This window comes from Suillus subaureus (assembly GCF_016647635.1).
Source record: "Suillus subaureus strain MN1 chromosome Unknown BJ212scaffold_21, whole genome shotgun sequence".
Taxonomy (NCBI): domain Eukaryota; kingdom Fungi; phylum Basidiomycota; class Agaricomycetes; order Boletales; family Suillaceae; genus Suillus; species Suillus subaureus.
Window position 1 is genome coordinate 434,713 of NW_024538577.1, and position 26,604 is coordinate 461,316.

Genomic DNA, 26,604 nt, shown 5'->3' on the forward strand with positions numbered 1-26,604 from the left:
CCAACATGTCAACGTCCAGATCGGGCTTGCAGTGATATGCCAGCGCCCTCTCGCGCTCGCCAGGTACCCATTGGTCATACGAATGTCGCATCATGTCCACATTCGGGGTTAGGTGTGACCCTTCGATGACGCTAGTCCCGGTCATGATGCATGACGCATAACCTCTCCGATGGCACGAGTGATTTCGAGACTCATCGGGACTAAAGGTGCTGGCGTATAAAGCGTATTAGGGAGTATCGGGGGCCTTGCATTGACTCTCCCATGGTCATTCATCTCCATGCGGAAGTGTGGCGATCCGATCCGATCATACAAAGTTCGAAAGCTGACGAGTCATCCTTGTTACATATTTTCCTAGTCATGCTGTCAGTATACTTATAAAAATATGGGTCGAACTGATAACGCGTATTTTCTCTTTAGTCACAATAGCCATGGGTGACAAAGATAGCATTACCTCTCTAGCACCAGGCCAACCGGGTGACTCTGCCAATCCGAGAAGTCTTGCTGCACTCGATGTGAGTGTGCCGCCTGCTGAGCGTAGTCATGATGACGCCAACGCTGTCTGCGACAGGCATCCAAGCTCAATGTCACGCTCGCAAAGACATTGAAGCCCCTGCAGCCCATCGAGACATTACGATTCGGCCAGGCGAGCAACACCTCTGACAATCATATCCATGTCCGCTCTAACAACAATGATACCAGACATTCTCGGACCACATGATCGTCGCAACTTATGACCCTGAGATGGGGTGGTCTGCGCCCGAGATCAAGCCATATGGGCCTATTGCACTTGATCCTGCATGCTCGTGCTTCCATTACGGCGGAAATGTCTTCGAGGGTATGAAGGCTTATCTTGGGCCTGACGGTAAGGCACGCTTGTTCCGCCCAGATATGAACATGCGTCGAATGGAGAGGTCTTGTGCACGTCTCGCTCTTCCCGTGAGTACGATGGCGTTCATGCAAGTAGCGACTCTGACTTCGTTGTCCCATGCAGCCTATCGACGGAGATGTCGTTTTAGAACTGATAAAGTGTCTGGTGAATCTTGAAAAGCGCTGGATACCCAAAGAATCTGGATATAGTTTGTATCTGCGTCCTACCGTCATCGCAACCCGCCTAGGTTCGTGGAATGAGTCAATGATATACGAGTATTCACCTGATTGCAATGTAGATTTGGGAGTGAGAGCGTCCGACTATGCCATGCTTTACGTTCTTGCATCGCCAACTGGGCCATACTTTGAAGTGTTGAAGCCTGTTTCTCTCCTTGCGGTCAGTGAAAATGTGCGCGCGTGGCCGGGCGGAACTGGAGGGCATAAAGTCGCTGGCAACTACTCACCCGGCTTCCTACCCCAACGCACTGCTGCAGAAAAAGGCTACGAACAAATCCTTTGGCTGTTTGGTGATGACAGAAGGATCACAGAGGCTGGAGCGATGAACTTCTTTGTTGTGGTCAAGAGGGATGATGGGGACGGTGAGTTTCAATTAGATTAAATGAGGTGTATAAATGAACTCATCCGTTGAAGGCGTGGACCTTATTACCGCCCCTCTGGACGGTACTATTCTACCTGGAATTACTAGAGCATCATGTCTTGCCCTCGCAAGCGATCCAGAATTCCACAAAGAAAGCTCAGTGCGCATACACCCACAAGAAACGGTGTATACCATGGGTGACCTCGAAAAATGGTCGTCCGAAGGCAAATTGCTGGAAGCGTTAGTCATAGGCACAGCGGTCATTGTTGGACCTTGTAATAGAATTGGGTACGAGGGTAAGGACATCGTAATTCCGACTGGGGCTGGGATGGGCCCAGTTGGCACGGCACTCCGGAAAAAGATTCTTGATATCCAGGAGGGTAGAACAGAGTGGAAAGGATGGAGCGTCGTCTGCCCTTAGTAGCATGCTATAGAACGTTACAGCGCCATCAAAAGTGTACTTGCCTGCCAAAATGGGTAACACTACATATTGCTAAATATGGAATTTGGTCCGTGCGCGGGCTAGTTAGCCTTTATAAACCCTCGTTCCGCATTCTATTTCCCCATCTCTTGTGCTCGGGCATGTACTGTCGCCAGTGAGGTCTTTACCGAGGCACAGTCTTTTGCTGATTGCAAATTACACATCCGAACCCGTCTGTTAGCTTCGGCTTTCAGCAATTTTTGCAAACCCCTTTGCTGTGATGCTTCTGTTTGTGAAAACGGAGCAGAGCGAATTTTCAGAAGACCTTGTAATGATTTGCAAGTAGTTGCACATGTACATAGTATCTACTAATTTACTTGTTGATGCATCGAACATTTTGCACATGAGTTCAATTGGAAAACTGTACGGCTTTCACGAACACCTTTATTGTTATATTTTTCAATTTATGGTGCTAACTTTCAAATTGTAGTTTGTCCTGACATCACTACTGCATATAATGATGTGTGAGACACATGGTACGAAGATATTTGCCTGCCAAAAAGCTGAAACTTAAGCTTGAGCTTTGAAGATGTGGAGGGGCTGGCGCGGCAGCAGAGAATATCAATTTATTGACCTTAAGCTTGAGAATGTTTGACATGGTTGGAGAAACGAGTTTACTAGAAACCTTGCAAGCAAAGTCTAACAATAATCCGCTCCCTCATTGCATAAAATCGTTCATCGTAAGCTTACATTCTGTTCCCATACACTTACTTAACAACGCTCAAGTAGACGCTTGGGACTATCATCTAATAGGTCTCTTTGATTTACGTGCAGGCATGGAAACGCGTGGGTGCTATGTGCTCCGCTATCGGAACACTTATTTCGCTCAATACCACGATAATAGCCTTCCAAAATATCATGGCGTGAGGGCGCTTCGGTCTATGCAAAGCCCAATACCATCACGATTCATTGGCATGTATTTGGAGAGACGCTGGATAGGTTGAAGAGTGCATCGCATTCTCTAAGACTGGTGTTGATAGAAGACGGTGAAGATTTCAAGCCCCCCTCCCGGTTGCGTCCCCAGAACGACGTCTGGACCTACGAGATCGATCTTGATCGCAATATCTTCCACATAAATGCGGCCATTGTGTACGTTGACGGAAAACCAAAATCCTGTTGGCCTTTTTTGCATAGACTAACCGTGTGTGTAGTTAATATTGTAACATGTACTCACGTTGCGAACTCGACTTTACAAGTTTGATGTTATACCCCTCCATTTTCTTCAGCATAGCCCCGGTCCTCAAGTCCCACAGACGAAGCATTGTGTCGGACGAGCTTGTCACCAAACGGTATCCATTGGGGAAGACTACGACTGCGGTTACGCTCCCTTCGTGATTTTAAAACACTCGACCAGGTGTGAATGTATTATTTGAAAGCCTCCCTCGTGTCGTTAAATCGCCAAGAGACGATGCCTCCAACATTCATTTGTTACAAGGGCTGTGATTAGGTTACCATATCTATCTTGCTGTGAAGTCGTACCTGCAAAAAATATTTGTCCAGCCTCCCAGATGCAACACACTGCGCCAAACCCATGAATTGCTCCATACTGTCTGATAGAGCCAGTGTCGCTCTTGGCTGTATGAACCATGTTGACCCACTACTCCTGCACAACTATGCAATCCGAATGGTCACACCCAGCGCCTGAGGTACTTATGTCTTTCCTCTTCCCTGCAAAGCCATTTGGACCGAGAGAAATTGCAGTAGTAAAAATGCGTTGCCGAATCAGTGTGCCAATAGGATTACATGTTCAGTGCCGAGAGACCGCGTCATGTAGCGAATTGCAGCATGGATGAAGTCCGAGTCGCTACATAGTTACTTGTTTGCAGCTGTTGAATCCAGAAGCTGATTCTTCAATCAGTTTCTATTTTTATCAAGGTCTTGATCCCACCATATTTCAAATTTTCGATTGGGCCACGAACTCATTTACCACCATCATGTCTGTTTAGGCTACACTTTCTTTTCGTAACATTCGGCATTATCATTAATTATCTCTTTCATCTATCTTTTCATTATTTTCGCAGCGTTTGTGTGTCATAACGATCGAGTCACGAGTGCAAGTGACTCATCATGTCTGTTCTTGCACCCTTGGTCGACCAGAACATTTACCTTGTTCCATCGTTTACTCTCGAGAATGGGAGGATTTTGCGAGAGGTCCCGGTTGCCTACAAGACTTGGGGCAAATTGAATGACACTAGAGACAACGTTATGATCATATGTCATGCATTCACTGGCAGCGCAGACGTAGAAGATTGGTGAGATTTTTGGTGTTCCATTTCAGAAAAATTCTTATGCCTTCCAGGTGGGGGCCTCTTATCGGACGTGGGAAGGCCTTCGACCCCAATCGCTTTTTCATTTTCTGTGCTAATGTTATGGGCTCACCATATGGATCGGCCTCTCCTGTGACAATTAACCCAGAGACAGGCAAACCTTATGGCCCAGAATTCCCTCAGACATCGATACGTGATGATGTGCGGTGGGTGGTGGTCTCTCAGTATCTCGAATTGATTTCTGACCTGGTTCATTGGCAGCCTGCACAAGCTCGTTCTTGATAATTTGGGAGTGTCTAATGTTGCCGTAGCCATTGGAGGCTCCATGGGCGGAATGGCTGTACTTGAATGGCCTCTGTGCAGTCCCCCAGGTTATGTCCGCCATATCATTCCTTTGGCTACGTCTGCGCGGCACTCTGCTTGGTGTATCAGTTGGGGAGAGGCACAACGTCAAAGCATTTATAGTGATCCACTTTACGACGACGGGTACTATGCAACACAACCTTCAACAGGCTTAGCTGCTGCTCGAATGGCCGCACTTTTAACTTATCGGTCGCGCGACTCTTTCGAGAGTCGCTTTGGACGTCGCCCTCAAGTTCCCCCTGTCCCGGAGTCTAGCACTGTCACACCCTCTTCTATTACACTTGCTGATAAGGATCTCGCTGCTCATAATGAGGGTCACAAAAAGGTGACCCGTACACGCCCCCAAACTCAAACCTCAGCCGCATCGTCTCTGCCCCATTCTCCCACAGAAGGGCCGAACGGCACGGGGTCTGATTCACCCCCTCCACCTTTCTCAGCGCAATCGTACTTACGCTATCAAGGCGCCAAATTTGTGGCGCGTTTCGACGCTAATTGTTACATCCATATCACCCGCAAGATGGATACGCATGATGTCGCTCGAGGACGGACCTCCACTACCGAAGACCTTCCATCACCGACAACACAATCAACCGCCCTTGCCGCTGTCATTGCAACTCTCCCTCCGCGTGCATTGGTGATCAGCGTAGAAACGGACGGCTTGTTCACTCCTTCTGAACAAAAGGAGCTCGCGGCACACATACCGGATGCAGAACTTGTTGTCATCCCATCGCCTGATGGTCACGACGGCTTCCTTCTTGAATTCGAGCAAATCAATACCCATGTCCTCAGATTCCTTAGGAGGGAGTTTCCAGAACTATATGTGAGAGATGAGGAAGATATTCCCGAGGGGGACTTTGCGATCAAGAAGACGAGCCTGTTTGGAGAGGCTGAGGCAGATGTTACAAGGTGGTAGGGGTCGCTCAACCGATTACACTTCACCATGTTTGTGGGTCTTGTGAAGGGGACCTGTCTAAACCTGTGTTCCCCGGTGTTCTGGATAAAGGAATAGATGGTTGAGGGGGGCGTGTCTACCCGCCCTAGCGTCAATGCCAGTAGTACAAATTGAACACGTACATTAGGTATCATATACGGGTTATATGCTAACATAGACGTTTGTCAAAAATCCTGCGAAGTGTTGGTTTGATCGTACATGATGGTGGGTGGCCGTTTGAGCGACAAGGCAAGCTTTGACTAACCCCACATCCAACTTGAAGTACCGGCTCGAGTTCATCACTGCTTCTACTGCACAGTGTACTCAATATCGATTGAAGTGCTTGGTTCTTCCCTGTTAATAATATAAATTCTCAAACATGGTTCTCTTGAGATTTGCACCATCTCCTACTGGTGCTCTTCACCTCGGTGGACTCAGGACCGCTCTTTACAACCATCTGTTCGCCAAAAAACACGGAGGAAAATGGATTCTCAGAATAGAAGACACTGACGCGGTCAGTTGCACGCTTTCCTCATTGCAGCAAAATCTCATCTGTGACCCAGGCGAGATATGTACCGACCGCAGTGGACGGCATTAAGAATGCATTGGCATGGGCTGGTCTTCCGTATGACTTCGGCATGTTGTACATCACATTCCGGCTCAAAGCAACTCAAAGAATCTTCATATAGGTCCTGGAATGGATGGTCCCCATGGGCCGTATTTCCAAGTCGGTGTCTTACAACTTGTCGCGCGCCCCGTATACTGAGCTCCACCAGTCAGAACGGCTCGACCTTTACCATTCATATACACGCAAGCTCCTAGAAGTCCGTCGTGTGCTCATTACTTCTCTCTTCTTTCTTTAACCATTGCCAATTCATAGTCTGGTCACGCATATCGGTGCTTTTGCTCTCCCGATACACTTGCTGCTACCCGCGAGAAGCTTGCACGCACAGGGTCAAATGCCACGTATGACAAGTCGTGCCTCCATCTCACCGAGGAAGAAGTTGCACGGAGAGTACGTGCTGGGGAAAAGTCCATCGTCAGACTGAATGTGAGTACATCTATTGTGCAGTCAGACCTCATGCTTACAAGTCACAGGATGACAACCTCCCAGACCGTGCTTCATCCACCGATATCGTCTTCGGTATCCTGAGGGATGCACATGCGTCACTTCCAACAGACCCTGTTCTTCTGAAATCTGATCTGTTCCCTACGTACCATTTGGCATCTGTTGTTGACGACCATGAGATGAATATCACACATGTTCTCCGCGGAGAGGTAGGTGTTCATACCTCTGTGACACGACGTCGTTGAATTTCATGCATTCCAGGAATGGCTACCTTCACTACCACTACACCTCGATCTGTATTCATGTTTGGGCTTCAAGCCCCCTCAGTTTGCGCATCTACCCATCCTCTTGAACCCGAATGGAACAAAGATGTCAAAGCGCAACGGAGATGTGTCTGTCTTAGATTTCATGGTACGTCACTTTTATTCACCCACCAAATTTGATTTGAACGCCATTTTCCATAGCGCCGTGGTTGGGAGCCCGAAAGTGTTATAAATTGGCTGGCACTGGCTGGGTGGGGCGTGCACCACGAAAATGGGCGTACTTCCCCACCCGGAACGCCCTCGACTCAACCTCCCGACAGCACAACCCTCATGACGCTCCCAGAACTCATCGATCAAGTGCGTTGTCACTATTTCATGGGTTCTTCGCGGGTTCTACAACGGGTTTATTCTGCAGTTTGATTTATCTTCCCTCACGCATCGCAGGAATGTTCTTGATCCCACGAAGCTTGCATATCTTAACAAACATCACCTCATGCGGAGCTGGCAGAGCGAACAGGGTATTGATTTCCAAGCAAGACGAGTGCATGATGTTGTGAAGGCTGCTTTCCCTCACAGGTAGTCTATTCATCTATCGATTTATGCCCTTGTTAACTCGGTGTTTCTAGTCTATACACGAATGTAGAATACATCACGCGTGTGATCAGCGTCTTGCAGGTGAGCATACGTCACCTACTGGATGAACGTATAGCTAGAGTGCTCCCAGGGTCGCATAACAAATCTTCATGACGTTCCAACACTCGCTCCATTCTTTTTCGTGGAACTGGATTATGATTTGCCCGAAGCGCATTCCATGAAGCGGGGGCTATCAGCTGATGACTACGGCAAGTCGCGCAATGTCAGTAATCAGCATTACTGATCGCTTTGCATCACTATAGACCATGTACTGCGACGAGTTATCCTGCAACTCGAGTCTTCGTCACCGTCGACTCAAGCTGACATTGCAGTTTTCTTGCATGATGCGTGCGAGAAAACAGGCTTGAAGTCAAAGGTCTTCATGACTGCTTTGAGGCACGCGCTATCTGGGATGAAAGCAGGACCTAGTCTTCCTGAGATCATCGATGTTCTTGGCACCGAACGGACAGCAGAAAGGCTGAAATTGGCGCTCTCAGCGCACAAAACCAGCGATTCGAAATGAACATGATCGAATATCTATTTGTCCATTCGTCTACTTGTATACAGATGATGTGAGTAGTATGCACAAGCTTCTCGCTAAAATTACGGGACAGAGATCTCTAAGCAATCAAAGTGCTTCCCATCCTCCACTGTCGACCATGCTCTCAAGTTTACGAGCAACAGCAGTTGGAATACCGTGGTTGAGCCACGTTTTGCGGACTTCTTCCCACCTAGCTGGGTGTATATATTGACGACGACCGCGTCTGTGCACCGCAATTGAGCATTCCATTGAAATACGGCAGCAGAACGGACTGACCTCATTGAGACATCGACCTCACCATGAACATCAAGGTAAGGGGATTGTGCGAATGTCCCGTCATTGGCGTACAAATAGAGCAGAGAGCATCGTTTCACGATGAAGTAAACACCGATGGCACCACCGCACCTTGTAACCACAAGGAATCAGCATCATGTCGTGGCATGACGTGGAGAACTCACTCTCGTGTGTGCATATTGCACTCCCCCCTAATCCCTAACTCGTCTTGACAGCAGTGACTCGCCATACAGCACGTTACTCCGCAGATCAAACAAATTGCAGCGTCCGTTGGAACGGTGTTGCATCGGTGGCATTTCATCACCTTGTCTCGCTCACCAAAGAGGTTATCGAGGATGAGTGGCAGACGGGCGATTCCGTACACAGCCGCGTAGTCAAGTACGACGCCACAGTTGAGTTGCGAGGCAGCATGTGAGTGGCCATAGTGGGCGCACCATCCAGAGAGTGCGTTTTGAAGCGTATCTTGGTTGGGGAGGTCTGCCAAAGGAGGAATGCCGAGGGTAGCCAATAGACGCTTGTACTCATTGACGTTAGAGGCACCTAGTAATGGAGTTGGGAATGTAAGCGGGACGACGGAGCGACACAGGATTGCTGCACGTCTGAGGAATGGAAGAGTAAACGCGTAAAGCATCTTCTCGATGCGAGCTTCACCAAACGCATCAAAGACTAGCGTAGCAGTGTGCTCGAAGACGGGTGAGTGTCGCACGACCGACATGAAGAACATGCGGACATCGCCGAAGATATCAGCATGGGCACGAGCAGCGGACTGCTGGAAAGCGCTGTACGTCCTGGCCTTGTTCAGGACATACACCATGCCGATGACTGTGCGAGCCAAACAGGCGTAGTAGCACAAGATCAAGACATGCTGCAACATCTCGGGAGCCACTGCGGCGGTTTCGATGAGTACGGTGAATGGGTCACGTAAGAGTAAGGGGTACGAGAAGGAGGTCAGTGATGTTCGGCTCCACTCTGGGAGTAGCCGTTTGATTATGGCTTGCTTGACCGACTCCCGGCCACCATCCGGCCGACCGTCCAGTTCAAGAGCGGCTAGTCTTGTCAAGCTGGCGAGTAACCCGCGGATCATTCTACTTTGCGTATCCGATAATGACAGCGAATCCGCCACAATCCCTCCCGAGGAGTCAGTCCCACGAGCAGCAACCTCGATAGCAGAAATTGTGTATCCGACGAGGTCTTCGGGAAGATACATCCCAGCGCCTCTTTCTCCTACTTCTGGTTCAGGTCGCTCGCGAAGATGGCGTGTTTGTTGCGAGACCATTCTTGATGTCAACATGAGGGTGTCGAGCATCTTCGTTGAAGTCACTGCTTCTGGCTTGCGTACGACTGCGCCATAACCAGGATCTTGCGCGCTCCAGAACACAAACTCGCCTGTCCCACTTCTGAACTGCAGACCATCCATGACGCTGTCTGGTTTTGACTTCAAGACACTTATTCCCGCGGCTCGAATCCAGTCTGGGAAGGGGGTCTGGCTTGCAGGAGCATTGCTGGGGTGAAGAACGGGGAGAAGGACATTGCCCAAGCTCTTACAAAGCGGGCAGATGTACTCCTTGCGCTGAATGCTTTCAGGATGATTTCTCGTCGCGTGTGAGCGGTGCCGCTGGCGAATGGAGGAATTATAAACTTGGAAACAGTCGAGGTGCATCATGTGCCCACACACAGACGCGTGGAGCCCGAAGCGAGTGTATTGTGTAGGAAATCCATCGAAGTTGGGTGAGTTTGTGTTGTCGAGCTCCTCGGCATTGGCTGGGGGGAAAGTGGTGTCGCGCGGACTCGCTCGATCGAGCGACTGAGGCATTGTCATAAGCTCGTTGAGATATTGACTATGACTGTCCGGATGTTTCCTGAGCAACCGGCTGGGTTGTACGAGCCCCAGAGAGCCAAATGCTTTGGCCTCGTTGAGATCTTCCTGGCAGACGATGCAAGTGCCATACGAGGAAAGTTCATCAGATGTCTCATCCATATCCTGATCATTTTCCTCTTCCTCCTCCTCGAAATTGAGCGAGAAACTCGCTTGTTGAGCTTTCATCTCTGCCATAATGGCCTCTTGGCGTGCCTTAGCTGCACGCTTCTTGACACCCTCAACATCAGGTGCTAGCGCAGCGAGGCTCAGGACTTCGCGAGGAGGCTGTACCCCTTCCGGGACATGCTTGGAAATCTCTGTGAGAACCCAATCGATGCGGCTCTTGTAGGGTTTGTATTTTTCATCGTGTTCCATGGCGCATATGATATCGGCGAGTTTCTTTTCTTCTGCAAAGGGTTTAATGACAGAGACATGGCTGAAAACAGAAGGTCGTTCTACGAGCGCTAGCATGATAAGTTGAAATGTTTGGTCAAGGATAGCCTCAGCGGAGGGTGGGGCCGTCCCCGCACTATTGGTGAGCGCAATTACGTTGTATATGGCATAGAACATGACCTGAAGAAGCGCTTCAGACTCCAGGACGGATGGGAGTATCGAAAACGGGCCGGATGTGATGGTCAACGGCTTCGGGACGATGACTGGGTCTTTCACACCTGTCTTCTTCCGAAGTCTGTTCTTGAGGATGACCTCCACTTCCTCGCGCTTGTTCCGTGTGTAGTGGAAGGTGAACGGATCCACCTCATCATAAGCCTCGTCCTTGAGCTCATACACGCCAGTATCAGATGTCGACTCGGGTGCGCGGAAGTGAGATACGTCTTGAGAACACGCTCGAAAGATACATCATCCACCATCCTCTCGGAGACGCGCTTGGCAAGATCAGTGAATGAACTTGGCCCCGCCGCAAGTGCGTGCACGATCTCACGACGGATGGCACGCTGGAACGGGAGCTTCGTGGCGCTGGCTCTCTCGCCAAGAATAGTTATCAGGACATAGAGAAGCTCCTCAACCATGCTCAGAAGATGGGCGCCTTCATAAGGGGACTTCTCGACTTCACCGCGGAAGAACGAGAGAAGGCCGAAACGGTCGAGAATGGAGACAATGATGATATTGGGATCGAGGATGATGAGAGATGACTGGAGGATGAATAGGTCTTGGTCGTAGCAGAGCTCGCGGAGCATGAAATCGCGGTAGTGCAGGAGCTGGCCACGGATAGGGAAGCCGTTGCGGACCCATAATCCTGCCCTGATCTGGGCAATCATAGCGAGTACTGTGAAACCATAGTTAGGCCAGCTGTAATATTGATGAACTCATTTTACCTCGCAAAGGAAAGTCAATTAATGTGAGAATGGCGCCCTCATTGAAGGGGCGCAAAAACAAGTCCCGGACGCCAGATACCCCAATCTGCTTCAATGACTCCTCTGATAAAATATCAACATGCTTCAACAGATCTGCAAGGAGCCAATGAAGGGAGTGATGGAAGCTGACCCATCCTTCCAGCACGTTGAAATCGACGATCCGATACTGTGCATCACCAAACTCGACCTCGTGCAGCATCGGCTTTGAAAACTTTTCCTTGTCAAGCCTATCTGTCGAGAGAGTGCAAACGGCGAGGATCTCCCGCACGACAGTCGTGATTGCTCCTACAAGCTGGGTTGGGTTCGCAAATGCGAAGGCTTCACCGTAGACTTTGATGACGCGGGAAAGCGAAAGTGTTACGTTGAACACGCTGATCCATACATCCGACTCATACTCGACGTGACTCGAGGCAACGCGCTTGTTTGGGCTGATACACATGAACACCTGGCATACCTTGACAAACTTGCGTATGAAGGCTGGGTGACGAGCAATGAGCTGCTGGACAGGTCGGTTGTGACAAAGATACCGGAGATCACTGAAGACAGGCATGAAGCGTTTGCTTCTGAATGGGGGGCTGTCAACGTCTATGTCTTGTTGGACAGGAGACGTGGTGAGGATGTGCTTGTCCTCAATGTGGTTGGTGAAGAAGTTGACGATAATATCAAGCAAACGTGTCATGAGATCATGTTGAGAAACGATGTGCAGGGCAACGGATGGTGCAGTGAAAAGTTGGAGGGCAAAATACTTTATGGATGTTTCTGCTTCACGGTCAACCAGAAGATAAGCGTCAGCGACACGGTGGTAGATGCTGGCAAAGTGAGACGCTGAAATAGTCAAAATGTGCTTGTGACAACGAGCAACATTGTGGCGTACCGATGGCAATCTTATGGGGATGCGAAAGTGTCAAGATCGACGCATAAATTGCTTTCAAATGTATTCGGGGCTTCTTCCACAGTCGAGTGTGATAGACGAATAACCAATCAACGCGGCATGGGCGTGCCAGGTCTGCAGCGAGGTTTGGGATTTGCGGACCAGAAGTAAAGAACGTGTTCTCCCGCCGTCTCGGCGATAGAAGCTCGGCAGCGATGATTTCTTTGATTATCAGTGTATCCGCGCCCAGCCGGCTTCGAGTGAGATCGAGCAGCCACTCTATAATGACGCAAGCAACCTGCTCGCGAAATGTGTCATATGCACGACGGATCGTGACACCGAGTTCAATTTTTGTCATCAAATGGGCTGCTTCGAGGAGCCGGGGGACATCACCGTTGATGTCAATTATTTCCCGGCCTGCATCGTCAATAGAGTGCGCCATGATGCTTGCGGTCTTCTTATCATGGCCGGTGGTCTCGCATATAAGCTTGATGACCTCATCAAATGAGTGTTTGTCATCGTTCCAGATGATGATGGCGTATTGGTCCTTTTGCATAGGATCTGCTGAGGGCTGCAACCGTAGGTCAGCTTCATGCGAAGGCACTGTCGCTTCATCCGGGGAGTAGTCCAGGGTGTCAAGGATAAAGTCAAGTGCATATGCAATAGTGCGGCTCATGAGATCACGTAGGTCGGGCGGGATTGCGACTCTGTATGGGTAATTCTCAACGAATGGAATCTCCTCAGATATAGAACGCTGTACAGCTCGAGGAGTGGAATCAACTGCGCTCAAGGACTGTTCAATTTGCGCTTGGACATGGGGAGCAAGTGGGTGGAAAGGACATGAGATAGGTTTACGCCAAGCCTCGATATCTCCGCAATCGCAACAGCCCCCAGCCTGTTGAGCGACGAAGAAGCTGACATTATGATCTGAATGATCACTGGAATGAAAGCAGCGGCTACAGAGAACGCAACTATCATCGAGCGCGCAGTCTCTAAAGGGGTATTGTGAATGATTGGCATGATAGCAAGCAGGTTACTGACTTGCAACGAAAACAACTCTCTCCCTTGCTGAAGATGTGACCACATGGCCTTCCAGGAACGATAGGATCCTCTGAACCGGCACCAGCAAAGCCCAGATCTGCTTGAACGCTACTGAGAGTAGCATGCATGGGGAGGCTGGAATTGGACAATGGGAGGAAGAGATGTGAATACGGTCCCCAAAATGCATCGTAAAGTTCTGATAGAACCTCTGCGCGGGTTGCGGGAGAGAATATGTACTTTCGTGAACTGGGCATTGTTTCGAGGGCGTAGCGGAGTCGGGAAAGAGGATCTGATGGTCTGTCGCGAGGATTCATCGTTACTGGATGCCTAGAAGCGTTGAACAATGATATAAAACTGGACATTTCAGTTCAACATGAACTTTCAATTGATCCGAAATCAGACAGACATGGGCAGAAGTTTATAGCGATGGAGACTCGTGCCAGAGGCTGGCGGCAATAGTTCATAATATCATGGAGGTAATCAGATTATGTAAGCAGCAGCTACTCCGCAAGACTGCCAAGGCCCAAGGGTACTTGCTTCGCACAAATTTTTAGAACATCAACTTGATCATCATCATCCATCACCTCAGTGTATCGCATACTTAGTAGATGAGGATCACCATTCGCATACTGGCATAGGTATTGAACGCTGATGCGACATGTCAATGTTCTGAATATTTGGTAAGTTGCTAGAGTCTTCCCCTTGCTCGAACCATGAAGGTGGTGCTCCCAGAAAACGCTGATAGCAGACACCTTAGGATTCCTCTTTGCATGTCAGTTCACCAAGCTTCCATGTAATTGTTTCGGTTAGTGTGTAGGCCACCGAAACAACACCATTGACGTCATGACAACTCTTTATGCTGTGGTGCTCATTCAGGTAAGTTCAATCTTATTAGTGACTTGCCCTTCTCAGCTCCTTCAGGATGTCCTAGGATGTAGTATACCGTAAGTACGGTGATTACAATGAACAGTGGTTGCTATGGTCTTCATGACAAGATCAAAGAATCTTCGTTCTCATTATCCTGATTTTTAAGGGCATATACTAATGCACCCATCGAGGTTTGGACATCAAACACGCCGCCTTCATATCGTCATCGCTGCTGACCTGTCCATGTGTCTTTATCCCAGCGGAATCAATTGACAGTGGTTTATTACGAAAACCTATTATGAGATATTAGCTTCAGACAATAAAACGATGGAGTATCACACGACCTGGAGACTTTGTGGGTTTGCCTAGGCCTATCACCCACAAAGGTTAAAAAGAGTTGTGGGGGACAGCGGGTTCTCCTAATCTCTGTTTCAGGTCCAACACATATGTCCGCCTTTCAGTTATTTCTTGCATCATTGGAAGATGATGATCGTCGAAGAGAGGCAAGCATCGCTTCAACATCGCTTCAAGACATTCTCATTGGTGTCAATTTCAGTCCCCACACCACACCACCAATGTGACGCCATCTTTAGCTTCGAAGGCGTCAAAATCCGTTCGGCTTTCCAGCGCCCCACCAAACTTGGAACACGAAGAAATAACCCCACCTATTAGTGAAAATATTTCCCGTGAATTTGTACTTGCGACGCCTGTGAGTAGAATCAAAGCTTGAATTTTTGTTAGTTTAACAAGCTGCAGAAAAAGCCAAAGTCTAGCAATGCAGCAAACAATAAGATTGGTAGGTCCGTTCTGGGCTCATCGTTCACCCTTTTCAAGCATCAAGCGATGGACCTCGAGTGGCTGCTCGCTCGTGAGAAAGCAGGACAAGGAGGCTCAATACTCGCGCACGAGATGGGGTGTGTGCAATGCGCATGAATGGACCTCTAATCACTCACTCAAACTCAAAGTCTCGGAAAGACTGTAACTTCCATAGCGTTGATAAAGAAGACGCTCCAAGAGTCGAAAGCAACAGATCTCGAGAAATCCCTTGGGGTTCCTTCTAAGACTAGTGGACCCGTGAAAGCTCCCCCTAAACGACCGAAGACGACACTGTAAACCCGATTTTCTTTTGTTACTAGTGTCTCATTGACACTGTTATGAAGGGTTGTTGTCCCTAGTGTATCTCTTCGCGAACAGTGGATGCGCGAAATTGGGAAATTTGGTGATGGACTAACAGCGAAAGTTCATGATGGGCACATGGGTAGGTAGATTGCCAGCCCTGCTTACGCATTCTAAAATCTCTATCGATATAGGTGTGGACGCTCTCATGGACGTAGATGTTATCGCAAGTACTTCCAAGAAACTACCCGATGCCGCCTAATGCCCTGCGTAGATCACTACGTATCAGCGAATTGAACGTCGAATGAGCAAGGATTCTAAGGATCCAGTTTTTCTGGCACGCTGGTCCCGCGTCATTTTAGGTAGCGTGTTCAAAACATGAGGCGATAACTACCTCAACTGAGTACAAAATGTTGCAGATGAATCGCATAAGATTATGGGTTTAGGTGCTTGGTACAAGGCATGCATGGCTTTGCAGAAGCTTCAGGGGCTTTGTCTGACTGGCACCCCTCTCATAGTGAGTTTGTAGCGATTTGAATACGATTACCCAGGAACGAAGCATTAACAATGGCTTGTATAGAATAAGCTATCCGATATCCAACCCCAGCTCAGGTTTCTTGGGGTCACAGATGAACGTGGTCCGGCTGCCGAAAGCACCGCTTTCGCTGTGCGCGGCAAACGGGGATACTTCTCCAAGGTTTCTGCACACGTAGTCGCGGTATGATGTTGTTCCGCTATGCGCAGTCATTGAAATGATCCTTTTATAGAATCTTCTTGCGAATTGTACGCGATACAGGAGAAAGGTGGATGTAATTCAGCTTCCGAATTTAGAAATCAAGACTGTTCATGTGTGGCAAACACAGGGGGAGAAAACGATACACGATTGGGCTCGTTCTGGCATCAGGGATTTCGATATGGCGTGGCTGAGAGCCAGGCAAGGTAATGTATTGTTTACGTACATGGTGTGTAGATCATTCTGATAGTCGTTTCTCTTAGCATGCGATCACCCATTACTACTCATGGGCGCCTTGGGGCAGATAATCGAGGAGCAAGGCCTTGATGCTGATGTGACTTCTGATGCAGTGGACATGTACGGACGTGGTCTTGGTCCCAATCCGGAAGTTCTCCCATTAAGCCTTCAGCCATTCGCTCGGCTGTTTGGACATGCGTATGTCTCAAGTAAAATCCGCGCGGTGATGGATATTATCACAGGGGTACCAGAAGGCCAGAAGGTGTTAGTTTTTGTATGTCGCTCTGCTGTTTTCTTAGACTTGTCTCATACCTGCCTGCCCAGTGCTGCTTTAGGGACACGATGGATCTGCTGGAGGTCCAGATGAAGAAACTGAAGATAGGCGTGGACCAATGTTCGTATGATACGCCCATTTTGTGCAAGTTGGCGTTTGAAAGGTATGCTTATCGTTAGATCACGGCGAACTCTCGACACAGCGACGTATGGAAGTCCTTGAGTCTTTCGCGAACAATTCCCGCATGAAAGTGCTCCTGATGTCCACTGATGCTGGTGGTGTCGGACTCAACATCACTATCGCAAATCATGTCATTCTCGTTAACCCGTGGTGGAATCATTGCAAAGAGGTGAGTGGTTAAAGCGAAACGCATTGACATTGATGTAGAAGGCCAGCAACTTAGATGCAGGCTATTTCTCGATGCCACCGCTTTGGCCAGGACAAGACAGTTTTTGTGTATAAAGTCATCACACAGGACTCTGTGGAGACCGATGTCATAAAATGTCAAGAGGAGAACAAGGATATCATTGAATATGTACTAGACTTGATTGCGCTTCCCCCTATCCTCTGAGCTTGAGAGTGTGTTTTATAACATTACCGTACATATGCACATCATGGTGCTATCATTTCCCGCAACGTGTATACCTGCTCCTGCAAAGTAGTCATGTCATTAATTCGGGATGACAGTAGCAGCCATGCTGGTACGCTCTGACCACCACACCCTATCCGGGAGCCGTTGCACAGAAGATCCATTACTACATAGACGAAATATATACGACCACAGTTCAACACCGCACGTATTGTCTACACCCAATGGAAGATAAACGAGGGTCCAAGAAGAAGAAACAAATACAAAGATATTCTTTACACAGCAGGCCGACGCGAACTTGAAGCAGCCGTCGTTGTAGTGCGTTCAAGGGCAGTCCTTATACTCCGACCATTGTCGCTCGCACTCCTGGTAGTTGATTCACTTCTGGCGCTCTCAGCACTCGTTCCAGAGTGCATCCTCGGGGAGTGCGTCCTCTTCTGTCCCATGACTGAGTTGATAGTCATATCCCCTGAGCCGCCTTCTCGCGTGAAGTGCCTCATGACAGAAAGCCTCCTGGAAGAGTTGGACCCAGTGCGGGCATGGTCTGAGGACGTGGGAGATGATGGGGTATAAGGGGGCGGGTTCATGCGTGATCTTTGAGATTGGGGTGACGCGGCGCGCTCATGCGCAGGCTCACCGTGGCTTTGGGCGCTCTTTCTGTCTGGCGTGCCTGGTCGGCTTGGTTGGGTGGTAAGGAATGGAGTGATTACGTCGGCTGCATCGCTGACGGGTGATAATATAGGGGCGATATGGGGCGACAAAGCCATAGCATGCCCAGCGGAAGTGGGTGAAGCGATGTTGAGCGATTGGAGACTCGTTACTGAATGAACGTTGCGAACATGATTGGACTGAATAGCGTAAGGAGAGGTAGACATCGCAGCTGATGTCTGAGGGTATCCCGATGGTGCGAGGGGAGCACGAGTTGTCGAGCCTCTGGTCGCCACAGCGAAGGGTGGGCCGTTCAATATGGGCGGTATCATTTTGGACGGGAACTGCGCTGCTCTTCTGCGCTTCCGGTAAATAATGAAGAAGAAGAAGCCACACAACAGAAGCAGCAGAACTGTTCCCCCGACAACACCTCCAACAATCGGACCAACAGGAGTTGAAGAACTGGATGAATCCGAGGAGGACGAAGTGCTGGGAAGGGGTGATCCATTCAAGTTGGGTCTTGCTAATAAAAGTCAGTGCGAATTTGACTGACATAGTCGGATGAGCTTACACGCAGCGCTGATAGCGGAGGCAACGGACTCGTCAAATGTCGCACTGGGGTAGCTACTAGCTGCAAGATCATTCATGATAAGGGAGCTTAGCAGTCCTGTTATCAGAACTTACGATTGGAGCTCGCATAATAAGGTATTATCGCGGCGTTAGAAGGGAGCCTTATTCCCGAATCCCAAGGAAAGTATCTTTGAGAGTCACGTAAAAAATCAGATCAGCAGAAAAGAGGCTTATATAGACTCACGTTGTTGTTGACGTCAATCCATCGCAATTCTTTATCCATGTATCCCAGCTATGCCAAGTTTACTACAGCGAACTGCGAGCGGGCATAAGAGACTTACCTCACCAAAGAGGGGGATTCCGTGGCACAAAACGTACAAGCACTTAACAAGTTGTAACTTGCCCAGGAACTGTTCATAGTGCCCATTCTCGTTTTAAAAAATCACGCCGACTTTATACAAATGTGACTTACCAAGTACATAGGGTCGCATTTGAGGCAACGGGAACGAAGGAGTCTTCGGAAGAGGTAGGAGAGATGGTACCACCTGAAGCGACTCAGGCATATCACAACGAAGACCATAGGTGAGGGCTTACTTGTATTGTTCGAGCACGAACCGTACACTGACGACACTATTTCACATGGCGATTGCTGCCCGGTATTCACGGACCAAGCTGCCAGTGGACACGACATTCTGGCTCGATTTTCTGTTAGTGAGGTTGAGATAACTTATGAAGAAGTTGTGATATTACAGAGCCAGAAACGCAATCGAGATGGCAGTGAAGCAATGACCTGTAAGCTGATCTTTGGCGGCAGCGAATGGAACCAGAAGAGAAAACAGTGACGACGAATAGAGAACGCAAGCTGCAAGGTGACCGGTGAAGGCTGAGAGACGCTGCACGGCTAAACGCGGGCCATAGGTCTTGGATAGTAGGCGCGCCCTCTGTCACTTCTCGGAATGAAGCCCCGTGGACCAAGTTAGAATGGCCATGATAGGAATAGGTGAGCCAGGGCATACCACCGTCTTTACAAACTGGGAAATTTTGAAAACTACTGCCGAACTTCGAAGATGGGCCTGACTCCTTGGCGTCAAAGTGAGTTGACAGATGGGAGGGAGCAGTCGGGTAACAATATAATAGCCGTATTGCAGTACTACACAGCCCGGATGCCAGCTTCCAGATGCACTTCCGAAATCATTTCAAAGGATGGATATGTATACTATGTGTGTTCCCTAGAGAATTACCATATAATCACTTCATTATCGAGTTGCTGACCAGTGTCACTTGTGGGCTTGAAGCGCTAGCGCTGAAGCTTGAAGATCACAACCGTCGACCATGACAAGCCTGAGAGTACTCCCACGTGTACACTCCAAGCAGTAGCGCTCACTGTGGGTCCGACTCATCCGCGCGCACAGGCAGGTCACCAGACAAGCCTGAGACGAGCCCTGACCTAACGATAAGTTCCCCACATCCCCCTAGTAGTGTATCCTAGCTTACTCCTCCAACATGGTGTCCTTGTGTTTCTATCGGTTTGTGTCTATAATTCCATATATTTCAACTATCCTGGCAGTACAAGTCCATCCAGTCAAGCGCAGTATCGTCTCACCTGCCACCTGCAGTAGTGAATACTCATGGATGGACGACGGCCAAGGCGACTCACCTTGTCTTACTGTCGCTTATGTCGAGGCCGCATGTTCTGGGAGCAACAGCATGTGAATTTTCCTTATTTCTTGGCTGTAAACTCATATGCGCGCTCTAAGATTATGATCAACCAGTCCTGAAGAACGGCTATTCGTACTCCTTGCCAAATTCGACGACCGCAAATCCATGTTATTGGTAAGTGGGGGTGAGGGCTGCGTCTCCGATGATTCTGATATTAGTGCAGTTCTTGGTCATCTTATAATCTTATGATGGCGTGCACTATATGCCAAAACAATAATGATTCTGCTATCTGGGAGCAAGTCATCCATATTGTGTTCCTCGGGAAACATTAATGATTAAATAGATGGGCTCAATGGACAAATGGATGCACCACCAACTCATCGTGGACAGAGAAGTTTGTTCAGGTTTCATGATTTGTTGAGCTGCGCTCACAACAATATCTTACAGATATTTCCCTTCTGGATATGTGCTTGCTGGAAATGCTTCCATACCTTACTGGGCTATTACTGATCGTGAGTTGGTTCTGTCTTCCGAACATGCAATGCCAACTGACGAGTTTTTTTAGCGACAACATGGACATCTGCGACTTTCAATATCATAGATGCGAACGCTACTTATCAGAAGAGTATGTTAGGTTGTTTTCGTTTCTTCATCACCGATGTTGATCTGCCCCAGATCCTTCCTACATAATTCCTAGTCCCCCATCGTCATCTAGCGGTCCATCATCTAGCAGTTCAAGCTCAAAATCAATTGACGTGGGTGCAATAGTTGGTGGTACCATCGGAGGCGCAGCCGCACTCTTGCTTCTCGCCATTGGCGCCTATATACTATACAGACGCCATGTATACAGGAAAGGAGTTCATGTCTCTGCCATCAACCAACAAGGGACGACCTTTATGTCATCGTCAGGCACACATAGCCGTTTCCCCTCCGACACATCCAACTTCGCTCCATCAATGTCGGGCCCTCTTGCATTGTATGGGCAGTCCGTATCCCCGCCGCCGCCGCAGAATGAGATTGTATATTCTTCACAACCTCAGACTACATACCCATCTCTGCAAGGTTCATTCTCACCTCTTCCGCAGACAAATATGTCCGTCTACACTACATATACTGGTAATGGCCAACGTTCCGATGTCATACCAATGGTTTAACGGTAGGGTGTTTCTTACAAGTTCTTCATAGCTTGAACTGTCGCACGCGCTCGCATTCGGTACCTTATACTATGATCTCCTGGCCAATGTCCTTACGATTTACTTATTTTTTTATGACAGGCAAGGGGGGATTAGGACTTTCTTACTTCGCATTCTATCAGTATGTCATTTATGCCGTCGTTCCCGCCAACTTATGGCGATATTAATGATAATCTAATGCTGTGTTAAAATAACAACGGCACCTGAGTTCCCAAATCGTACATTAATGCGCTGATGCTGAAAGTAGTTTCAGGTATTTCACGTTTTGGGCGTATGCGGCGGCATTTCTGTTTATTCCTCTGTTCTCTTCCAACTCGTCCAGTTGGCAACTACACGGACGCGAAGGCACAATTCCAAAGCATCGGTTAAAAGCGGCATAGCCACCTTCCGAGTTTTACAGGACGAAGACTATACTACTTGCCGAACTTTGGAGATCTTCAAAAAATTGAGCAGGTTGACGCATGGCGGCGACAGACTGAGTTGTCGGGTAATAAAAGTAAAGCTACAGCCGCATTGCAGCCACACAGGCGTTGAATCATTGATGAATTCAGCCTGTGGCGCAATTCGAAACGGTTCGGATATCGAAGTAGTTGGAGGTATGGACCTACCTATATATACGGATTCGTCGTACCATTCCTGGTCAACTACGTGTCTTGTTGGTGACGTCGTAGTGGTTTGAAGGTCGACGTTAACGTTTACCGGTCGACTACTTACTATTGATGGATCACGATATCATGATGCCAGTCACGGTGTGTATTTACTATGGGGACAGCTTGTAGTAACACTTGAGGTGAAGACACAAGGAAAGGACTCAGGACGATCACTGCAATATTAATGTCACCAGGTAATAGCTTAGTTGCAAGAACGCCAGGCTTTACAAGTCTATCTACTGGGTCTTCTGGACGTGAGGGCGCGAAGCGCGGGGGAACATGGCACTTCGAAGTCGAGATCGCACATCTGATAATCTATGATCACGTGATGTGCTCAGCTTCGTGGCACAGCCATTGACTGGATGTAGGTTGGTTTTCCTTCCATACGACCATCATGAATTTGCACGACAATGCTAGTTGGAAGGTGAAAGAAACCTTGTCAAGCAAAGCAACCATTCCGCAGAAGTTCTGTTACTTCTGTATCATTTTTATTTGGAAATGGACGGTTTCATTTCCCAATCTCAAATTTCAGTGCCAGCGCTTTGATTCATCAGGCAAGAACATTGCGTCCGGTCTTACGGTCCATATGCCATGATTCCTTCAAGGTCACCAGATATGCCTATTCCGAACGCTGGATCTTGGAGATAAGATCATGACGGTATTGCACTCATTCGGATAACCTGCATGCTTGCCCATATCCCTTGCCCTCTAGCAGCGCGTCTTAGCCCGTCACGTCCTCGAGTTTCTTCCTAGTTGTGTCTGTGATTTCAGTTGTTTCGACTACCATGGCAGTACAAGTCCATCCACTCTCCCGCAATATCATCTCGTCTGCAGTCTGCCTTGATGGATTCTCATGGATGGACGACAGTCAGGGCTATTCACCTTGTATTACTGTCGCTTATGTCGAGGCTCCATGTTTTGGGAACAGCATGTGGATTTTCCTTATTTCTTGGCTGCAAACTCATGTGCGCGCTCTAAGACTATAACCAACCAGTCCTGCAGAACGGCTATTCGTACTCCTTGCCAAATTCGACGACCGCAAATCCATGTTATTGGTAAGTGGGGGTGACGGCTGCATCTCCGATGATTCTGATATTAGTGCAGTTCTTGGTCGTCCTATAATCTTATGATGGCGTGCACTATATGTCAAGGCAGTAATGATTCTGCTATCTGGGAGTAAGTCATTTATCTTGTGTTCCTCGGGAAACATTAATGATTAGATAGATGGGCTCAATGGACAAATGGATGCACCACCAACTCATCGTGGACAGAGAAGTTTGTTCAGGTTTCAGTGATTTGTTGAGCTGCGCTCACAACAATATCTTACAGATATTTCCCTTCTGGATATGTACCTGCCGGAAATGCTTCCATACCTTACTGGGCTACTACTGATCGTGAGTTAGTTTTTGTCTTCCGAACGCGTAGTGCCAACTGACGAGTTTTTTTTAGCGACAACATGGACATCTGCGACTTTCAATATCATGGATGCAAACGCTACTTATCAGAAGAGTATGTTGGGTTAATTATATCTATCCATTACTGCTGTTGATCTGGTCCAGATTCTTCTAGTATCACCCTGGGCGCCTCACCATCATCTAGCGATTCAAGTTCAAGCTCAAAATCAACTGACATGGGTGCGATAGTCGGCGGTACCATCGGAGGTGCAGCCGCACTCTTATTTCTCGCCATTGCCGCGTATCTGCTGTATAGACGCCACGTATACAGGGAAGGAGTTCATGCCTTTGCTATCAACCGACAAGGGACGACCTTTATGTCATCGTCAGGCACACATAACCGTATCCCGTCCGACTACATCCAACTTCGCTCCATCAATGTCAGGCCCTCTTGCATTGTACGAGCAGCCCGTATCTCCATTGCAGCGGCATGAGATTGCATATTCTTCACAACCTCAGATCGCAAACCCATCTCTGCAAAGTTCATTATCACCTCTTCCGCGGACAGACATGTCCGTCTACACTGCATATCCTTATAACAGCCAGCATCCCGATGTCATACCAATGGTTTAACAGTAAGATATTTCTTACAAGTTCTTATACCTTGAACTGTTGGACGCGTCGACGTCTGCATTCGATATAGTTATACCTATCATCTCCTGACCAATCTCTTCGCGACTTTATTTATGTTTCTATAACAGGCAAGGTTGGGGTCAAGGAATTTCTTCGCATTCTATCAACATGCCATTTATGCCGTCGTTACCGCCGTCTTATGATGATGTCAGTTGTTAAAATAACGGTGTTCTGATTGAAATCACGCAGGGTACGCCTCTGTCGTTCCTTCGTTCTCTTCCAGACCCAACTTGTCCAGTTGGCAACTCCGCAGACGTGAAAGCGCAATCCTCGGTTCAAAACGATATAGCCACCCTTCCGAGTTTTACAGGATGAAGACTGATGCCACTTGCCAAACTTTGGAGATCTTAAAATTTTGAATGGGTTGACATATGGTGGGGGTGGGACAAACTGAGTTGTCGGGTAATGAAAGTAAAGCTACAGCCGCATTGTAGCCACACAGGTGCTGATATGAATCATGATTAATATTCATCGATGAATTCGACCTGTGGCGCAATCTGAAACGGTTCGGATATCTACAGATGCCCAGTTTTTGAAGACAAGTCGAAGTATAGTATATGCATGCTAGTGTTGACGGCATGGGCCTAATTATATATAGGGATTCGTCGTACAATTACGTACTCGTTGACTATCTTGTCGACGACGTCGTAGTGGTTTGAAAGTTGACGACCATTTACAGATTTGAACTTGTTTGACACCATATGTTCGACCAGGAGTTCTAGATTTGTATTATGTTTGTTTGAAAATGGTTTCATTTCCTAATCTCACAGACGAGTCGACTCAGTATTTAGCGCTGGCGCTTTGATAGCATCAGGCAAGAACATTGCGTCCGGCCATATGCCCAAGGTCACCAGACAGTGCTTCTTCTGAGCGCTGGAACATGGAGATAAGAGTATGCTTGCACTCATTCGGATAACCCGCATGCTTGTGCTTGTTCATATCCCTTATCCTCTGGTAGTGCGTCTTAGCCCACATCATGGTCGCGTCCTTGGGTTTCCATCGGCTTGTATCTATAATTCCATATATTTCGACTATCCTAGCCGTACAAGTCCATTCAGTCAAGCGCAGTATCGTCTCACCTGCCACCTGCACTAGTGAATACTCATGGATGGACGATGGTCAGGGCGACTCGCCTTGTCTTACTGTCGCTTATGTCGAGGCTGCATGTTCTGGGAACAACAGCATGTGAATTTTCCTTATTTCTTGGCTGTAAACTCATGTGCGCGCTCTAAGACTATGACCAACCAGTCCTGATGAATGGCTATTCGTACTCCTTGCCAAATTCTTCGACCGCAAATCAATGTTATTGGTGAGTGAGGTAACAACTGAGTCTCTGATTATTCTGATATTAGTGCAGTTCTTGGTCGTCCTATAATCTTATGATGGCGTGCACTATATGTCAAGGCAGTAATGATTCTGCTATCTGGGAGTAAGTCATTTATCTTGTGTTCTTCGGGAAACATTAATGATTAAATAGATGGGCTGAATGGGCATCTGGATGCACCACCAACTCATCGTGGACAGAGAAGTTTGTTCAGGTTTCGTGATTTGTTGAGCTGGGCTCACAATATCTTACAGATACTTCCCTTCTGGATATGTGCTTGCTGGAAATGCTTCCATACCTTATTGGGCTACTACTGATCGTGAGTTGGTTTTGTCTTTCGAACGCGTTATGCCAACTAACGAGTTTATTTAGCGACAACATGGACATCTGCGACTTTCAATATCATGGATGCAAACGCTACCTATCAAAGGAGTATGTTAGGTTGTTTTCGTTTCTTCACCACCGATGTTGATCTGGTCCCAGATTCTTCTAGTATCACCCGAGCGCCTTATCGTCATCTAGCGGTTCAAGTTCAAAATCAACTGACGTGGGTGCGATAGTGGGCGGCACCATTGGAACCTTGGCTGCTCTCTCGCTTTTTGCCGTTGGCGCCTATCTAGTGTACAGACGCCACGTGTACAAGAAAGGAGCTTACGCCTCTGTCGTCAACCAGCAGCCATTCATAGACAGAGGCGATGGTGCGGCAACTCGCATGACACATAATCGTTTTCCGTCAGATTCATCCGACTTTTCTCAGTCGTTCGGCTCTCCTGTGTTGTATGGGCAGTCCTTGTCTCCGTCGCAATATGGGACCGTGTACTCTCCACAGCCCCAGATGGCTTACCCCTCTCTGCAAGGTTCATTCTCACCTCCGCCGCGGGCGGCCACGTCTCTCCACACTACAAACAGCAGACAGCCCTCCGACGCTATACCAATGGTTTAAGTAAGGTCTTTCTGGCCTTGGCTCGGACGCGCAAAATTTACTGTAATTGTCTCTGTGCCAGTCTCGTATTTCACAATCTTACTGATCTTGCTATGATGCAAAATATAGGCAAAGCGGGGTCACGGAGTTTCTCTCTGTCTCCGCGCGTTCTGTCAGTATCTCGTATATCCCGTCGTTCCCATCATCTCGCGAGACATGAACTTCCGTCGTTATTAAAATACAATATTTTGATTTATCACGAGATATAGACAAACTTCTGGCATT

General features: G+C 48.2%; 12 protein-coding genes across 12 annotated transcripts; 10 read left to right on the forward strand and 2 right to left on the reverse strand.

The window, feature by feature from the left end:
* Window positions 1-392: 392 nt before the first annotated feature.
* On the forward strand, window positions 393-1,899 carry BJ212DRAFT_1363358 (aminotransferase). Its single transcript, XM_041335978.1, has 6 exons — window positions 393-512; window positions 569-643; window positions 700-936; window positions 992-1,115; window positions 1,167-1,466; window positions 1,519-1,899. Exons 1-6 carry the CDS (start codon window positions 429-431, stop codon window positions 1,884-1,886), a joined length of 1,188 nt encoding a protein of 395 aa, XP_041191824.1. The 5' UTR covers window positions 393-428; the 3' UTR covers window positions 1,887-1,899.
* Window positions 1,900-2,027: 128 nt separating this feature from the next.
* Window positions 2,028-2,426, forward strand: BJ212DRAFT_1513640 (uncharacterized protein; the record flags this gene model as incomplete). The annotated part of the gene is made up of 1 exon (XM_041341664.1): window positions 2,028-2,426. A coding segment is annotated over one exon (231 nt), but the record flags the coding sequence as incomplete, so codon positions are not given.
* A 1,081-nt stretch (window positions 2,427-3,507) lies between these two features.
* On the forward strand, window positions 3,508-3,782 carry BJ212DRAFT_1363365 (uncharacterized protein). Its single transcript, XM_041335979.1, has one exon. The coding sequence runs from the start codon at window positions 3,533-3,535 to the stop codon at window positions 3,737-3,739; it is 207 nt and encodes a 68-aa protein (XP_041191826.1). The 5' UTR covers window positions 3,508-3,532; the 3' UTR covers window positions 3,740-3,782.
* BJ212DRAFT_1363366 (homoserine O-acetyltransferase) lies at window positions 3,783-5,749 on the forward strand. Its single transcript, XM_041335980.1, has 3 exons — window positions 3,783-4,198; window positions 4,246-4,419; window positions 4,475-5,749. The coding sequence occupies exons 1-3, from the start codon at window positions 4,014-4,016 to the stop codon at window positions 5,487-5,489; spliced, it is 1,374 nt and encodes a 457-aa protein (XP_041191827.1). The 5' UTR covers window positions 3,783-4,013; the 3' UTR covers window positions 5,490-5,749.
* An 11-nt stretch (window positions 5,750-5,760) lies between these two features.
* Window positions 5,761-8,312, forward strand: BJ212DRAFT_1363370 (uncharacterized protein). The gene is made up of 12 exons (XM_041335981.1): window positions 5,761-6,021; window positions 6,071-6,143; window positions 6,197-6,234; window positions 6,284-6,331; window positions 6,388-6,558; window positions 6,606-6,785; window positions 6,838-6,987; window positions 7,041-7,196; window positions 7,255-7,415; window positions 7,466-7,514; window positions 7,564-7,681; window positions 7,736-8,312. The coding sequence occupies exons 1-12, from the start codon at window positions 5,887-5,889 to the stop codon at window positions 7,993-7,995; spliced, it is 1,539 nt and encodes a 512-aa protein (XP_041191828.1). The 5' UTR covers window positions 5,761-5,886; the 3' UTR covers window positions 7,996-8,312.
* Window positions 8,101-13,812, reverse strand: BJ212DRAFT_1482106 (uncharacterized protein; the record flags this gene model as incomplete). Its single annotated transcript, XM_041340361.1, has 7 exons — window positions 8,101-8,236; window positions 8,290-8,418; window positions 8,472-10,972; window positions 11,023-11,450; window positions 11,500-12,363; window positions 12,413-13,401; window positions 13,451-13,812. 7 exons carry the CDS (start codon window positions 13,810-13,812, stop codon window positions 8,101-8,103), a joined length of 5,409 nt encoding a protein of 1,802 aa, XP_041191829.1.
* Window positions 13,813-14,824: 1,012 nt separating this feature from the next.
* On the forward strand, window positions 14,825-16,252 carry BJ212DRAFT_368587 (SNF2 family N-terminal domain-containing protein). Its single transcript, XM_041343032.1, has 8 exons — window positions 14,825-15,026; window positions 15,074-15,231; window positions 15,283-15,426; window positions 15,478-15,575; window positions 15,628-15,659; window positions 15,708-15,795; window positions 15,853-15,950; window positions 16,014-16,252. The coding sequence occupies exons 2-8, from the start codon at window positions 15,161-15,163 to the stop codon at window positions 16,155-16,157; spliced, it is 675 nt and encodes a 224-aa protein (XP_041191830.1). The 5' UTR covers window positions 14,825-15,026; window positions 15,074-15,160; the 3' UTR covers window positions 16,158-16,252.
* On the forward strand, window positions 15,849-17,395 carry BJ212DRAFT_368583 (P-loop containing nucleoside triphosphate hydrolase protein). Its single transcript, XM_041343031.1, has 6 exons — window positions 15,849-15,950; window positions 16,014-16,372; window positions 16,430-16,665; window positions 16,728-16,797; window positions 16,857-17,026; window positions 17,081-17,395. The coding sequence occupies exons 2-6, from the start codon at window positions 16,348-16,350 to the stop codon at window positions 17,246-17,248; spliced, it is 669 nt and encodes a 222-aa protein (XP_041191831.1). The 5' UTR covers window positions 15,849-15,950; window positions 16,014-16,347; the 3' UTR covers window positions 17,249-17,395.
* An 82-nt stretch (window positions 17,396-17,477) lies between these two features.
* On the reverse strand, window positions 17,478-19,615 carry BJ212DRAFT_368571 (uncharacterized protein). The gene is made up of 7 exons (XM_041343030.1): window positions 19,079-19,615; window positions 18,957-19,029; window positions 18,826-18,894; window positions 18,729-18,776; window positions 18,599-18,672; window positions 18,486-18,541; window positions 17,478-18,433 (listed from the first exon to the last, which is right to left on the reverse strand). Exons 1-7 carry the CDS (start codon window positions 19,173-19,175, stop codon window positions 17,900-17,902), a joined length of 951 nt encoding a protein of 316 aa, XP_041191832.1. The 5' UTR covers window positions 19,176-19,615; the 3' UTR covers window positions 17,478-17,899.
* Window positions 19,616-19,649: 34 nt separating this feature from the next.
* BJ212DRAFT_368455 (uncharacterized protein) lies at window positions 19,650-21,502 on the forward strand. The gene is made up of 9 exons (XM_041343029.1): window positions 19,650-19,704; window positions 19,760-19,937; window positions 19,988-20,189; window positions 20,242-20,317; window positions 20,367-20,438; window positions 20,487-20,537; window positions 20,591-20,655; window positions 20,709-20,768; window positions 20,819-21,502. The coding sequence occupies exons 3-9, from the start codon at window positions 19,988-19,990 to the stop codon at window positions 21,295-21,297; spliced, it is 1,005 nt and encodes a 334-aa protein (XP_041191833.1). The 5' UTR covers window positions 19,650-19,704; window positions 19,760-19,937; the 3' UTR covers window positions 21,298-21,502.
* A 1,269-nt stretch (window positions 21,503-22,771) lies between these two features.
* Window positions 22,772-23,874, forward strand: BJ212DRAFT_1300670 (uncharacterized protein; the record flags this gene model as incomplete). The annotated part of the gene is made up of 6 exons (XM_041333019.1): window positions 22,772-22,853; window positions 22,989-23,041; window positions 23,086-23,162; window positions 23,316-23,380; window positions 23,436-23,495; window positions 23,546-23,874. 6 exons carry the CDS (start codon window positions 22,772-22,774, stop codon window positions 23,872-23,874), a joined length of 666 nt encoding a protein of 221 aa, XP_041191834.1.
* Window positions 23,875-25,049: 1,175 nt separating this feature from the next.
* BJ212DRAFT_1482111 (uncharacterized protein) lies at window positions 25,050-26,344 on the forward strand (the record flags this gene model as incomplete). Its single annotated transcript, XM_041340362.1, has 9 exons — window positions 25,050-25,258; window positions 25,322-25,382; window positions 25,426-25,502; window positions 25,551-25,601; window positions 25,652-25,716; window positions 25,770-25,829; window positions 25,881-25,910; window positions 25,958-26,254; window positions 26,307-26,344. 9 exons carry the CDS (start codon window positions 25,050-25,052, stop codon window positions 26,342-26,344), a joined length of 888 nt encoding a protein of 295 aa, XP_041191835.1.
* Window positions 26,345-26,604: the final 260 nt, after the last annotated feature.